The sequence below is a fragment of the Amaranthus tricolor genome, chromosome 1, assembly GCF_026212465.1.
Source record: "Amaranthus tricolor cultivar Red isolate AtriRed21 chromosome 1, ASM2621246v1, whole genome shotgun sequence".
Taxonomy (NCBI): Eukaryota; Viridiplantae; Streptophyta; class Magnoliopsida; order Caryophyllales; family Amaranthaceae; genus Amaranthus; species Amaranthus tricolor.
This window is the reverse complement of record NC_080047.1, coordinates 14998399-15012925: the sequence shown is the minus strand read 5'-3', so window position 1 is coordinate 15012925 and position 14527 is coordinate 14998399. Positions and strand designations below refer to the sequence as shown.

At 34.9% G+C, this 14527-nt stretch overlaps 1 protein-coding gene across 4 annotated transcripts; it reads left to right on the top strand.

Annotated features, from left to right (window-relative positions):
- The first annotated feature begins 835 nt into the window (after positions 1–835).
- On the top strand, positions 836–13968 carry LOC130805453 (protein ROLLING AND ERECT LEAF 2). Of its 4 annotated transcripts, none has more exons than XM_057670236.1 (7): positions 836–1078; positions 1487–1558; positions 2361–3527; positions 6013–6081; positions 9204–9418; positions 10905–11128; positions 12459–13960. In XM_057670236.1, exons 3-7 carry the CDS (start codon positions 2423–2425, stop codon positions 13120–13122), a joined length of 2277 nt encoding a protein of 758 aa, XP_057526219.1. In that variant the 5' UTR covers positions 836–1078; positions 1487–1558; positions 2361–2422; the 3' UTR covers positions 13123–13960. The 4 variants fall into 4 exon arrangements, with proteins under 4 accessions (XP_057526219.1, XP_057526229.1, XP_057526213.1 ...); XM_057670230.1 differs by having other exon boundaries at positions 916–1220; XM_057670240.1 differs by having other exon boundaries at positions 917–1082.
- Positions 13969–14527: the final 559 nt, after the last annotated feature.

The window sequence follows — 14527 nt, the reverse complement described above, 5'->3', positions numbered from 1 at the left end:
TGGAATTTTTGTAAATAATTTGAACTTTTTTCTTCACAAAAAATATGTACACCCTATAAGATAATATGTACCACTTTTGCTACAATATGTATACCACTGTTTGGTTTTCAGTTTTCCCTTGATCCTACACCTATATATATATATATATATATATATATATATATATATATATATATATATATATATATATATATATATATATATATATATATATATATATAGGATCAAATAAGAAGTATTTTAAAATGAGAAGGATGAGAAGAATTTTTGTTTGATTTTGTTTTGTTACTATATATACAAAAAAAGATACTATGTTATAAATTAAGAACATTTTAAAAATTATTTCATAGTTACTTTTCTGTGTAACATAGTTACGTTTACAATTATGTGTTTTTAGCTCAATCGTGACCATAGATTTTTTTTATTTTAGTGAAATCAAGGGTGTAGAATCTTTCTTACCTTTTTCATTTTCAACCCTTTCTCATCGGATCTTTCCCCTATATATATATATATATTTATATTATGTATATGTCATTATGTAAGAATGGGTTTTGGAATACAAAGAAATAATAAAACTTAATTACTATACCTAGGTTTGCGTGTCGCTCAATGAAAATAAAAAAAGATAAATTAAAATAATAAAACCCTTATCCTATAAAATTCTATCACATAAAGAGTAATTTGTTAATTTCACAAAATAAGCGTAATCTACTAACACCTTCTTGAGGGTTAATTATGCGTGTATTTTAGCCATTGACGCATACACGAGTAGATCTAAGAATTGTTTATGCAGTTAGATTTAGGTTTTAAAATTGAAATAGTATCCTCCACTAGTGCGGTGTGACTAAGCAATTTGTAGGAGGCTTGACAGTCCCACAAACTCATTCTCCTTTCCAATTGTGCTTGCTTCTTTTTGCATGCATTCTTCTTTGTCTCCTTATTCTCTCTCTCTCTCTCTCTCTCTCTCTCTCTCTCTCTCTCTCTATCTCTTCATCTCTAGTACACACCTCCATATTATATAATTCTTCTCAGATTCTTCTCTGAATTCCAAGTTGATTGTATTATTTACCTTCAACGGGTAGGTACAGTTTACATCACTCATCACTCCATTTGCTAATTGATAATTGCTATGCTGTGACCCTTCTTTCAATACTGCTCTTATCAGTTTCCCTGTTTGATTTATTGCAAGTTCACTCCAATTCAACTGAATTCCAATCTGGGTATTGCTTTTTATCCAGGATTTGAATTTCGTTTCTCTATATTCTGTTCTTGTTACTTCCATTTTATGTCCCTTTTTTGAAAATTGTTTTTCTCAATTGCCCTGTTTGATTTATTGCAAATTTACTCTAATTATACTGAATTCCATTCTGGGTTTTTCTTTTTATTGAGGATTCTTCCTTCCTTTTAGAAAAAAGTGCATTTCGTTCTATATTCTGTCCTTGTTACTTCCATTTTTGATCACTGATTATACTACTTGTTTCCCTAGTTTGAGTTATTGAAGCTGGGGCCTTACTGAACTAAGATTCTGATGGGTGCGTGCAGATGAAACATCAATCAGGTAGAATATATGATGTGTTTTGGATGATATTAGGTATTTAAGATTCATGTTCTTGTTTTAAGATTTGATTTGTGTCGGTGTTTTGTCTAGTTTGGATGTGGTTGATAAATATATTCAACAGTATGCTTTATTTTGGGGCTGCTTCATTTCCAGACTTTGGTTATATTTTGCATCTGTTTGTGCTTGTATTTTGGAGCCCCTTACTTTGAGCTCTCAATGTACAATTTCTAAGTTGGTTAGTTTTTAATATAATTTTGAAATCTTTTCAGCCTTTGTAGTATTGGCAACTTGAAATTTCTGTTTGGCGATCATGGAAAGAGTATCTTCTGCTGCATCCTCATGAATGTGTACATTACACATTAAAATTGGATTGACTTTGTGACTTTATTTTGATTCATACATATTTGCAGTCTGGTAATAGTTTATACTTATGTGTAGTTTTTTGATAGCTTATGCTATAGTTAGTCTTGGATACGTGAAGATTGTATTTATACTTCTTGGATTTATATAAATTTGGATTTCTTCTTTCCTGATTGTAAATTAGCATGTGACTAAGTTGTCCCAAATTGGATAAAGAGAACAAAATAAGTTTGAATTGTAACTCCTATTACGACCATTTGGTTTTAGTAGTAAATCTCCTTTGGGCTTGTAAGTGGTAAGCTCTTCTCCTTTTTGTCTGGGTTGCCCAAGCTCATTTCTGTCCTGTAACAATTCTAGTCTTTCGTCATTTGGTGCTTTGCTAAGTTGTTGTGATTTGTATCGATTGCTGATATTCTGGTTTTGCGAACTGGTTGACTTGTAGGTAGAAATTTCTGGCTTGGTTGTATTTTATGAGTGGGTTGTTTGCGTTAGTGGTTTGGGGATATGGGGGCGACGAGCTCTAAAATTGATGATGATGATAAGCCCCTACAGTTATGTCGTGAAAGAAAGAAATTTGTTCGACAATCTCTTGATGGAAGGTGTGCTTTAGCTGCAGCTCATGTTGCTTACATCCATTCATTGAAAACTGCTGGGACAGCAATTAGAAAGTTTGTGCAACCAGATGTCCCTATTGAGTCATCCCTGTATACTTCCACCAATGCTACACCAGAGCCACTTGCTCTGACCGAGAAGTCAACTTCTCATTTTTCATTTTCTTCGCCATCAGCGTCGCAACATGTGGAGGCTTATGAACGCCTGACTCCTTCTCCTCCTCCGAAAATGGGTCGTTATCAGGTGCACCGTATGAATTTTAGGGGCAGCTTTACTAGAAAGGTTGAAGAAAAGCCTCCTGTAGCTGCCACTGCAACTGTAACTTCATTAAGTACCTCACAGAATACTACTCCTCGGTCTCTTGATAGAGCTGAACGATCTGCATCTGTAACTCCAACCCACCAACACGAAAATCCACCATGGGATTATTTTGGTCTTTTTCATCCGGTTGACAATCATTTATCATCCCATGAGCAAAGAGAGCTACATGGTGATTTTGACAACAGTGATGATCCGAAACACATTGGAGAAGATGAGGAAGTTCCTGAACTAGAACATGTTGAGGATAAATCCTTTTCTAGTGGGAGGCAAGGGTCTGATTCAGATGAATTTGATGATCCTTCTTCAGATACACTAGTTCGAAGTTTCAAAAATCTTAACCGTGAGGAAACTTATGGTGCCCCTGGTGCCTCTTCCACAGTGCATACTGCGGAAAGTGTAGATTCCGAGCATGAATTGTTGGATGAGGAAAAAATCAGCTCTCTGAAGTTGTCACCCTTGAAAACAAAATCTCCAGAGCCCATAATTACGCCTAAAGCTAAGGTGCCATCCGTTCACGATGATGATTGTGAGCATAAGATTGCCCCGAAAGATTTCTTCTCGAGTATGAGAGAGGTTGAACTACTTTTTGTTAAGGCTTCTGAATCTGGAAAGGAAGTGCCGAGAATGTTGGAAGCAAACAAGTTACATTTCCGTCCGTTATTGCCGGGACAAGAGTGTAAGGCCAATCTTATTTCCTTTTAATTTATATAGTAACATTGCCAAATTAATATTTTTAAGTGCCATGTATCTATATTTCTTTTCTCAAGTCCTAAGACATGGATAGGGAATAGATCACTGTTTATGCATCTTTGTCACATCTGCAGGTTTTATATGAAGTTGTGTTTAGATTATAAGGCTGGCTTTTAAATTTGGAATATTATTTTTGCATGTAACACTTGTTGGCTGTAAAAGATTTTAAGGTACTCAGACTTTAATGGAAGCTAGCTTGCTAGTTGGCAATGTTTGGAGGTGGGGTGGTGTGTGGTGGTCCAAGACCAAGGAATGGCCCATCTATGATGCTGCCCTTTGTGGCTCTTCATAGTCCATATGCCTAAAGAAAAGGTTTTCCATTTTGAATAGCCTATTCTTCTTTTTAAAGCTCAAGTAAACAGCAGATTCTGAGTTTGACTCCTTGATTTTCCCGTACTATTGAAACTGAGAAATGATATTTGTTGTTGGACAGAAAATCTACCTGCAAATGGATCCTTTATAACCCTTATATCTTTTCTAGAAGGTTAAAGCTTTTTTCCTGTCCTTTTGTCTTCTCATTTTCTAGTTCCATAGGTACATGCTTACCTTGGATGGACTATAGAGATACTTGGTTATGCTCCCGTCGAATTGGTGTTAGTGATGCTCAATCATAAGTAGCTCCTTAGGTTAACTTCTTGAAACAAATCCATACTTTTTGCTACGGTAGCAGTGCAAACAAGATTCTACTTTTATGTTTAGAAAGGGGAAGTTTATAGAACATTTTGCTAGTTATCATACCTAGTGGAAGTATTTCTTGTGTTCTTTTTTGTTTTTAGCCAAACTAAATAAACAAGAACAAAATATCATAACCTTAATTTTAGAAGGTTGGTGACTGCTACATGAACCATCCCAATGGTTTTTACATGAATTATCTTTCTCCATTCATGTTGATTTTCTATCATCTCAACTCGTAAATCTAAACTTTTCATATCCTTTCCACTCCGGCCCTCATAGTTATTTTCGGTTTTCCTCACGCTCCTTTTAAATTCCCCAATCTCTAACCGTATATTTTCCGTACCCGTTCACCAATACTCTGTCCTTGAACTTGCTCAAACTCAAACCAATTTAAATATGTTGTGTTCATCTTATCTTCAAAATGTGCGACACATAAACCTTTGCTTATATTTTCATTTTGAATTTTATCTTATGTATTCTACTTATTTATCTAAGCATTCACATTTTCTATTTCTCCCAATATTCTAATGCATGTAATAGTATTGGTCTAATGTTCGTTTGATAAAACTTTTCCTTTAGCTTTAGGTGCACTCCATGATCACATGAAATCTCAGTAGTTAGCTCCATTTTTTTAACTTACACTTAATTCTATGGGGTCGTACCCATCCCCACTACTCTGGAGTAGGTACCCAAGGTATTTAAAGCATATGGTTGGAACAATTTTTTTCTCTTCCAGCTTAATAGTGTCACTACTTATCTCATTTGTGCTAAAGTGACAATCGATGTATTCTCTTAAATTACACCCTCGTGCTCTAACTCTTATCTCTATCGTTTGAACTTAGTATTTGCCCCCCTTTCAATACAATACTCTCATCTGCTAACATTAACAAACAACATGCACTAAGGCACATTTTTTTTAAAATGATCAAGTTATCTCATGTAGGACAGCTGGCTGCTGCAAAAAGAAAAGGCCAAGAGCCGAACCTTGATGAAGGTCAATCATGATAGGAAAATTCGTTGTGTCCCTTTCACATATCCTGATATTTGTCTCTACTTCTTGATACAATTCTTGCACTATACTAACGTATTTTATGGGGATCCCCTTCTTTGTTATTGCCATGAAAGTTATTCTCTTGGTACCTTGTCTTATGCCTATCCCAAGTCAATGAAGTCGAACAAGTGTTTTTTTTTCTAGTCCTATAGTATTCCATCATTTGTCACTTCGATTGTAGAATCCCTAGGCATAAATGTGAATTGGTTCTTCATACGAATTTTCATCTCTCTTTTACATAAATTCATAGTATGGCTCATGAGTCAAATTCATCATTAGTTGAGCAACCTTTGACATCATCTTTGTTCTTGTAAATGCATTCAACCGTACTTCTTGTCCAGTCATTGGGCATCTTGTTTATCCTCAAACTTTGTTCAGTTAGCCAAGATAGTCCAATTGACTCTAGCCATCTTCATACTTCAATATAATAAATGATAAACAAATATTGATAGACAACAATTGTTGTTGAGATCAAAAGTTGGAGAAGGGAGGGGGTATAACAACGAAAATGATATGCCAAATTAGAAAATATTTTAGTTGGACAAAAAAAGGGGACGGACAAAAACTGAAATAGGGACAAACATAATGGTATGGAGGTAGTAATAGGTTGTAATTTTCTAATGATATTTTAAATTTGTTGCTTGTTGTTCATTATCCCCCTAAAACAACCACGTCTCAATTGCAGCTGGTTCATCAGCAACTTCGCTACTTAAGACTTGTTTTTCCTGTGGAGAAGATCCAAGTCAAATTCAAGGTGAGTTTTTCATCATCATATTGTGTACTGTTGTTTCCCTCTTTTGCGTCTTTTATCTGCCTACCAATACCCCTGACCTTTATTTATCTATAATATTTTTTTGCACCACCATATGCTACTTAGAGTTTTTCCCCTTCGCAACCATGAAGTCTTTTGTCTAATTAACTACAGGATGTCTGTGTTGTTGTTGCATGTCTTTGAGAAATTAATATACTTTTTTTTCTATTGCTGTACTTTTGTTTTGTTTTTCTTGGTTTTCAAGTCTAAATGAACAATAATGCTAAACAATTGGTGGTTTTGATTGGACATTCTATGGTGATTTTGAGAAGACACTTTTGAAGCACAAAAATATTGGGCATTTTATTGCACGATTTTGAAATAGTTTTGGTGTCTGAATTGCAATGAAACATAAACAAAATAAAAACGCCTTGTCCTTTAAGTGGCATAATATTAGGATATGGTGGTGCTGATAAGGTGGTTTTCTTGTAGTCATTTGAACTTCTTTGGTTTTTTGAATTTCTTTTCCTTTTATAGAATTTTTAAATTCCTTTACGTTGATGGAATCTTATAGTGCTTGTAACACATCTATTCAACAACAACAATGAGCCTTAATCTCAAAAGATCAGTGTTAAACTACGTGAACAAAAGTATTAGTTTCAATGGTCGCTCACATGGATTATTCCTCTCCATTCATTCCGATTTTCTACTATCTCCATTTTTAAGTCCAGATATTTCATACATGTTTCTATTTCTGTCTTCCAAGTCATCTTTGATCTTCCTTGCCTTCTTATTAAATCTTTCGAGCTCAAATTTTTGTCTTCCTTATCAGTTCACTAATATGTTGTCTATGCACATTTCCAAACCGTCTTAAATGATTCTCTTTCATCTTTTCCTCAATATTTGCGACTCCTAAACCTTTTCTTATATCTTCATTTCGAATTTTATCCCTCAAGGTATGCCAACTCATCCATTGAAGCAATCGCATTTCTGCAACTTCCATCTTATACTATGATCCCTTCTGAAAGCCTAACATACTGATTCATATAGTAATTTATATAGTAGCGCCAATCTAATGGTCGTAAGATCTCGATCACTTAATATTCCATACAATATTCCATATTTCCATTTTTGCCGCCCACACTTAATTCTATGGGTCACTCTTGTTGGATGGACACTTCTTTGAAATATGGACCCAAGGTATTTGAAATATCCACTTGAAGGAATTTCTTTCTCTTTTAGCTTTATTATGCCTCTCATTATCTCATTTGTGATAACATTACATTTCATGTACTCTGTCTTATTCTAGCTTAATTTGAAATCTCGTGAATCCAACTTTTATCTCCATCGTTCTAACTTAGCATTTACCTCCTCCCTAGTTTCATCTACCAAAATACTATCATTAGCAAACAACTTGCACCAAGGCACATCTCCTTATTATAGCGATCTAATTATCTTATCTAGGACCTCTGCGAAAAGAAACGAGCTTAGGGTTGAGCCTTGATGAAGGTCGATTGTGATTGGAACATCCTTTGTTGTCCCTTCACATGTGCTAACATTCTTTTGTACATCTCGATACATATCTTGCACTATATTAATTTATTTCTTGGGAATGTTCTTCTTTGTCATTGCCCACCAAAGTACTTTTCTTGGTACCTTGTCGTATGTTTTTTCCAATTTAATTAAAATCATGTGTGAACCTCTTTCTAGCCCTATCATACTCCATCATTTATCTGATAAGATGAATTGCTTTCATTGTAGATCTCTCTAACATATATCTAAATTTGTTATCTGATATGGAGGTACATCTCCTTATACGTATCTTTATCACTCTTTCCTGTAACTTCGTAGTATGTCTCATGAGTTTTATTCCTCGATAGTTAGATCAATCTTGAACATCCCCTTTGTTCTTGTAAATAGGAACTAGAGTACTTCTTCCGTCATTGGGCATCTTGTTTGTCAACAACTCTTGTTGAATAAAGCAGTTACCGAAGTCGCGTCGTCCTAGGTATACCAATAGGCGCAACTGCTTTCTTTAGCTTTATTTTTTAAACGCTCCACCCACCTCTGATTTTTGTATTCTTCGCATAAATTCTCTATTTTTATCTAAGGGAGTTATTTTTGTGTCTCCTACAACATTTTCTTGTTCTCTATTAAATAACTTATCAAAATATTCCTTCCATCTATCCTTTGATGTTCTCATCTTGAACTAGAGAATGTAATGGAGTGTGTTTGAGGTTAGTACAAGGTAATGGGACTTTGTCCCACATCAGTATGTCTGGGCAGCTAATGTGAGCTTATAGAGTAAATGTGTTCTTGCACCTACTAGGCTAATCTTTTGGATGAACTCTCTCGTTTGTTCAATAACAATGGTATCAGAGCCGACTTTGAGTAGTGGCCTACGAAGTGGTGGCCTGGGTTAAGCCAACCTTGACCTACGTAGCTGTGACCTGCGAGGATCTAACACGGAGTAGTGGTCAGGGTTAAGCCAGCTGTGACCAACAAGGACATTGAAACTTATGAGGGTTCGAATGTAACAGAATGGCTTGAGGCCATTACAAAGTTATGAGACTTTGTTCCACATTAGTTTGTATGGGCAACTAGTATGGCGTTATAGAGTAAATGGGTTCTCTCACCCACTAGGCTAGTCTTTTGGGTGAATTCTCTCGTATGTTCAATACATAATGTTCTTATCATTATCCTTAATACACTTCACTACACCTATGTCATTAGAAAGCTTGTATATGCCGTCACCGTTAGTATCATCAACACAACAGCTCTCCCCTCACTATCGATAAGAAAATCAATAATTATACTTGCATCTCAAAGATTTAGTCTAAACCTACGAATTCTTAGTTTGCTTATCACATTGAAATAAACCTAAAAGATCAAACATGATAAATTTTTCTATGTTTACCTCATTGTAATTGTTAAACAAAAAAGAAATTCCATTTGACCAAAAATCAGGAGGACCAATATACATGCACATCATTCTTGGAAAGCTAAAACAATTTCAGAATTGACTAAACTAGACAATGCCTTGAAAAAATTGAGACAAGATGAACCCAGCCATCCTTGTTTGTCTCTGAATATTGATGTATTATTATATGAATGACCGAATACAGATCCTGCTCAAAGTTCAGTGAAGTACTTAACGTGGCTTCGGACTACGTCATTCCGTTCATCCTCCTCCCGGAACTTTCTTGATTCACATTCAAGGGAGGATGTTGAGGACATTAAAAGTGATCTATTCGAGAATTTTTACATGGTTTCTGGAAGTCATGCTTCAACTTTAGATAGGCTGTTTGCATGGGAGAGAAAGCTTTATGATGAAGTTAAGGTATTGGGCCTTCTCAAAGCTTATTTTTTGCAGTTTTGTACTTTTTGTTTTTGTAGATAGTGTTCATCTTTACAATTGTTATCTTTTTGATATCATCACATAAAGTTTTTTATGCCGTTTTGAAACTGAGGGAATACTGTTTAATTAAAATTTAAATCGAGAATATCAATGTGCTTTTGCAGAATGCCTAATTAAAATTTGGATAAACATTGAGTCTAATTTATGAAAAGGCCTTGATCAAAATCAGAAGCTTCTGTTTCTGTTGTTGCAGAAAATGGACGCGGTTTGTGGAGATGGAATAAACTTCACATCTTAATATTCTTGCAGCTTTGCATTAAGCACTGAATTTTTCTGAATGAAGTTTAATATTTTGGTATTCTAGAGCTTGTTAATCAAATATTCTTTTGAAAAAATGTCGCTTGAACCTTAAGAAGTATGAGACGTTTCTTGCTTGAGATATTTCTTGTTGGAATTAAAAAGTCCTTTTAGTGATTTCATTTCTGTGCTTTGATGCTTAGGAATTTTTTTAATAGATACAATCTCTAGTGTGGTTTTATTCTTGCCATTCTCAACCTCACACCACCACAGATTCTGCGACCAAAGTAACATAATGTGAAGTGTACTCCTTGTTTTTCTCCTACAATGACTAAAAACATTAACTAGAAACGATATACACTCTTAAATATGGAAGGTGCTATGCGTAGTGCAAATTTGGCATTTGGTTATCCAATGGGCTAAAACCTACCTGCTTTGTCTTCCACATGTGTCCACCATTTCAGTAATATGAGAGTTTTACTGAAGATTGACAGAGGCTTGAAATAAAAAAAATTTGATAGGTGTTCTGTGAGAAAATGCTTTATGCAACTCATTGTGGGTCTGATTTTTTTTTTTTTTTTTTTAAAGAATTTGGTATCTGGTATCTCTTGTCAAATATTTCAGTTATAAAAATTATATAGTTATTAATTCACATTCAAAGTTTTTCCTTCTTGAGTTGGTTATATTGGGTTTCAGTATGCTTGTGCGCATTCCCAAGCGCTTGTTTGAAACATCTTTTTTTTTGCCTTTTGGGGATATATAAACTTCTTTGGTTATTAATGTTCTGATGGGAAGGTACTTAAATCATGAGTGCAAAGCTTTCCTACATGAGCCTGGCATACCAGCTTTGTAGCTAGGATGTTCTTTACTTCTATGCTTATAAACTCCTAGTTAGGTATGGCTGGTCAATTGAAAGAGTTTCACCCAAAAGATATGGCTCTGTTGTGCATGATTAAGAGGTTGGTAGATGCTTTTTAAGAAGCATAGTGTTTGTTAGATAATTTCCACAGAAAGGAGTGAAGTGAAACCAGTTTGATTATCACTTACTAAATTAATATCTAACTGGGCCATCATGTTTATGGCACTTGGTACTATTTGAATCCATCTGATTATGTATATAGCTTAATGATGTGTGTACATTCTCATTTGGTATTGTTTGTTTTTATTCTAGGCTAGTCAAAGCATTAGAAGGGAGTATGATATGAAATGTAAGCTCTTGAGAGAACAAGAATCAAAGTGTGAAAGCCAACAGAAGATTGACAAGACTCGTTCTGTTGTCAAGGATTTGCATTCAAGGATTCGAGTTGCAATTCATAGGATTGATGCAATATCAAGAAGAATTGAGGAATTACGTGACAAAGAGTTGCAGCCACAACTTGAGGAACTTATTGAAGGGTAAGTTCTAGAATTTTCTTGGTAATACAAGTCAACTATTTTCAAAATCTTACAGTTCATTAATTGGTGCATAACTAAAAATGGGACAAAGATCCCACCATTTCAATGACTTTGTCCCATTTCATTTGGGCACGTTTGTCAAGGCGTATATTGAAGTCTTAATATCTCTAATGGTGCGTATATTGACTTTGTCCCATAACTAAAAAGTTGATATTAATAATTCTTGCGTTGAGACAAATCAAACAAGATTCCACTTGACTATGTTTTAACTTATAGATTAAGGATAAAATACAAATTAAGAGTGAACTATGAATAGTGTCAAAAGATCAAATGGGACAAAGTCACTGAAACGAAGGTAGTACTAATTTGAGATAAGGTTTTGGGTCAATTTTGGGTTGGATTAAAAAATAATAGGTCTATACTCTATGAAGAACCAAAGTGAGAAGTGTTTTTGATTTGAACTACTTGAATTCTAAGTCAAACTCACCAGGTTGATGGGAACACATATGAAGATGACATAATCTTGTATGGGGCCAAAATTTTGTAATCTAGCCCTTTTGATGATTTGAATTTCATCTGCATCCTATATTTTCTGGAAAAAATTATATGAATTATCCTGACTATGAGAAGTTTTCTCATAATCATGTTTGAATTATCCAAAAATAATCCTAGGGTTGTCTTGTCTAATTGATTCATAGACCTAAAAATGCTAGTTTAGTTAGTCAAAAATGGCATGTCAAGTTTTAGATATGCGAGTTTGTAAGGGGAAATGGCAATAGGAAGAAAATTGCTGATAGAACAGCACAAAAAACAATTGTTTGATTGTCCTCTTTTCAGAAAATTGCAATATGATTGTCCTATCAAGTACTAAAATACCGCTCATGCCAACTTTGACTTCATGTTTTATAAGGTAAGTGTGGCAAACATCAATTTGTGTAATAAGTCAACTTTAGACCTTCAAATTGAATTAAAAGAAGTGTGTAGAACATATATGCTTTTGCCAATTTGGATCATGAATCAAATTTTTTTTTTTTAGTAAAAATTTCGTTAATTGGTGAAAAAGCAACATGATCCAGTTAACGGATAAGAATTAGATATGTCCACCTTTTGTTTTGACAGTTTTGTTAAGTCCCAGTCAGACCATTGTGCCTGCCTTTATTTTGTTTTTCATTGGCCTTGGTGTAGTGGGGAGGTTGGTCTGGTGGGGCTGTTTTAGGAAGGGTTTGTGTGGTGGTGGTTATTAGGAGATTGTGAATAGGCGTTGTTGCGGCGAATATCAGATGTTTGAGTGTTCTGGTGCACCTTTCACTCATTAAGTTTCTTGTGCCAGGTTAAGAAAAATGTGGGAAGAGATGTTCGAGTGTCACAAGCTACAAGTGCACATAATAACAGTTGCATTTAGCAGTGGCAGTGTGAGACTGTCCCTACAATCAGAATTACGTCGACGCAATGCCCTTCTCCTCGTAGATGAATTGAGTAACCTCTCCTCGATTTTCAGAAAATGGATCAACGCCCTCAAATTCTACATTCAGGCAATTAATGATTGGCTCAACAAATGTGTTAAGTCCGAAGAGAAATCGACAAAGAAGAGAAGGTGGGATATTGCCCCGCATCTAAGATTGAGGAATGCAGGTCCGCCAATATACACGACTTGTGGTGCTTGGCTCGACGCACTTCAAGATTTGCCAGTGCAAGAAGTGGCAGACACGATTAGGGGATTAGCAACCGAGATTTCTCATTTGGTACCACAGCAAGAAAAAGTCCAAGGAAGGAAGTCCCACATGGAAGGAACCGATCCCGTTCTTCAAATGCGCGGTCACGAATCTTTTGACGAGTGGAATACTTCAAATTTTGATCAAATCCAATCAAGTTTTGTCATTTTTCTGAGTCAGATTTGTAGCTTTGCAGAGCGTTCACTGAAAATGTACACAGAACTTCAAACTAATATCGACGATGCCAAGAGAAATTATGAGCACAAGATGTCCCAGCCGTAATATTTACATGGTTTGATGGGGCCATATGGTACAGATTGAAGGTTTCACCACAGTTTCGGGTATATAAAGTGGTATCAACGATTGGATTTCAGCTTTGTACAGGGATGAGATAATAAAGATATACTCCTAAAAGGTTTGTCAATCTTCCGAAATTTGATAATAAAAGGAGTTGGTACTGGTTATACACTTGCATTCCCCTTCCCCGTTTTCTGGACATATATATTTGTTAGTTCAAGCTATTGTCAATGCATGTCATTTCTGTTTGTAAGGCCAAAAAATACTAAGTTGAATTGTTAAGTTAATTTTTCATACTTTGTATGCAAAAGTTATAGTTTTTGTTTGAGCAAAATTACATTGGATGAGTAATTTAATCGCAAAGTATTACGAGTATGTATTTTCGATTAGTCTCTTACTGTGAGATCTTCGCGGGTAGCTTATTGCGACATTTGGTATTTGGTGATGTGTAGAATGATGTAGAAAACCTTGCTCTAGTTCTGGTCATGAAGATCATTAAAAGATGGAACATAGGTGCGGAATTGGTAGTTTAAATTCCAGAAGTTCAATGTCGATTATTTGATGGCTAGAGAAATAGTTCGTATTCTGTACTCTACGGTGCAATGCGCCACCCCCGAAAGCAATCTTTCCAGGTGAAGACAGTTTATCGAGTAATTTAAATTGAAGGAAACGCTCACTTGTTCTCCCTTCCGTGCTGCATCCAGCCGGGCACTGCGAGTATATGTGAAAATATACAGATTCGTGTTTATTGAAGAAGTACTGTGAGTTAGAAGATGGAAATGGTAAACTATTTGAGGTTTGAAATTGCTATTTAAAGTTGGGGGGAAAATGAAGTAGGGATTACTTATCATTGCTGTTACAATTAGGGCGTTTAAAATCCGATACTGAATCGATCCGGATGTTTGGTTGTTTGATATTAAAAATCATGATTCGGTTTCGATCCTACAAAATCGGATATCCAATTTAATCTGGATCAAATACGGGATATTTTTATTTTTTAATTTTTCTTCTTTTATAGAGATATTTTGCATTTACGTACACATAACATTTAAGTTACTTCTCTTTCTTTCATAAATCTAAAATAATTAAAGTATTAAAAAAACACTTTTGAGATTATCGTTGGATTTTCAAAAGTCAAAATTTATTAACAATTGGTTAGTTATGCAACTTAGTTGTAGTTGAAAATTGTAATATTAGTATGTTTGACAATCTAAACAGAGTTTTTATTATATATGTAGGATTACATGTATGTTATTTTTTCAACAAGTTGTAGTATACAATAATACATCAATGAATAGACCGTCTTGTATGAGACCTTCTCACTGTGAGACGAGCCCATACAAGCAGCCCAAAACATTAAACAATTGTAATTTTAGAGACAAAATTAATG

Bases quoted from the DNA above. Each gene is read 5' to 3' on its own strand.
- LOC130805453 (XM_057670236.1), top strand. From the start codon at position 2,423: ATGGGGGCGACGAGCTCTAAAATTGATGATGATGATAAGCCCCTACAG. The intron at 6,082-9,203 runs GTGAGTTTTTCA...GACCGAATACAG, and splicing joins AGATCCAAGTCAAATTCAAG to ATCCTGCTCAAAGTTCAGTG. The intron at 11,129-12,458 runs GTAAGTTCTAGA...TTCTTGTGCCAG, and splicing joins CTTGAGGAACTTATTGAAGG to GTTAAGAAAAATGTGGGAAG.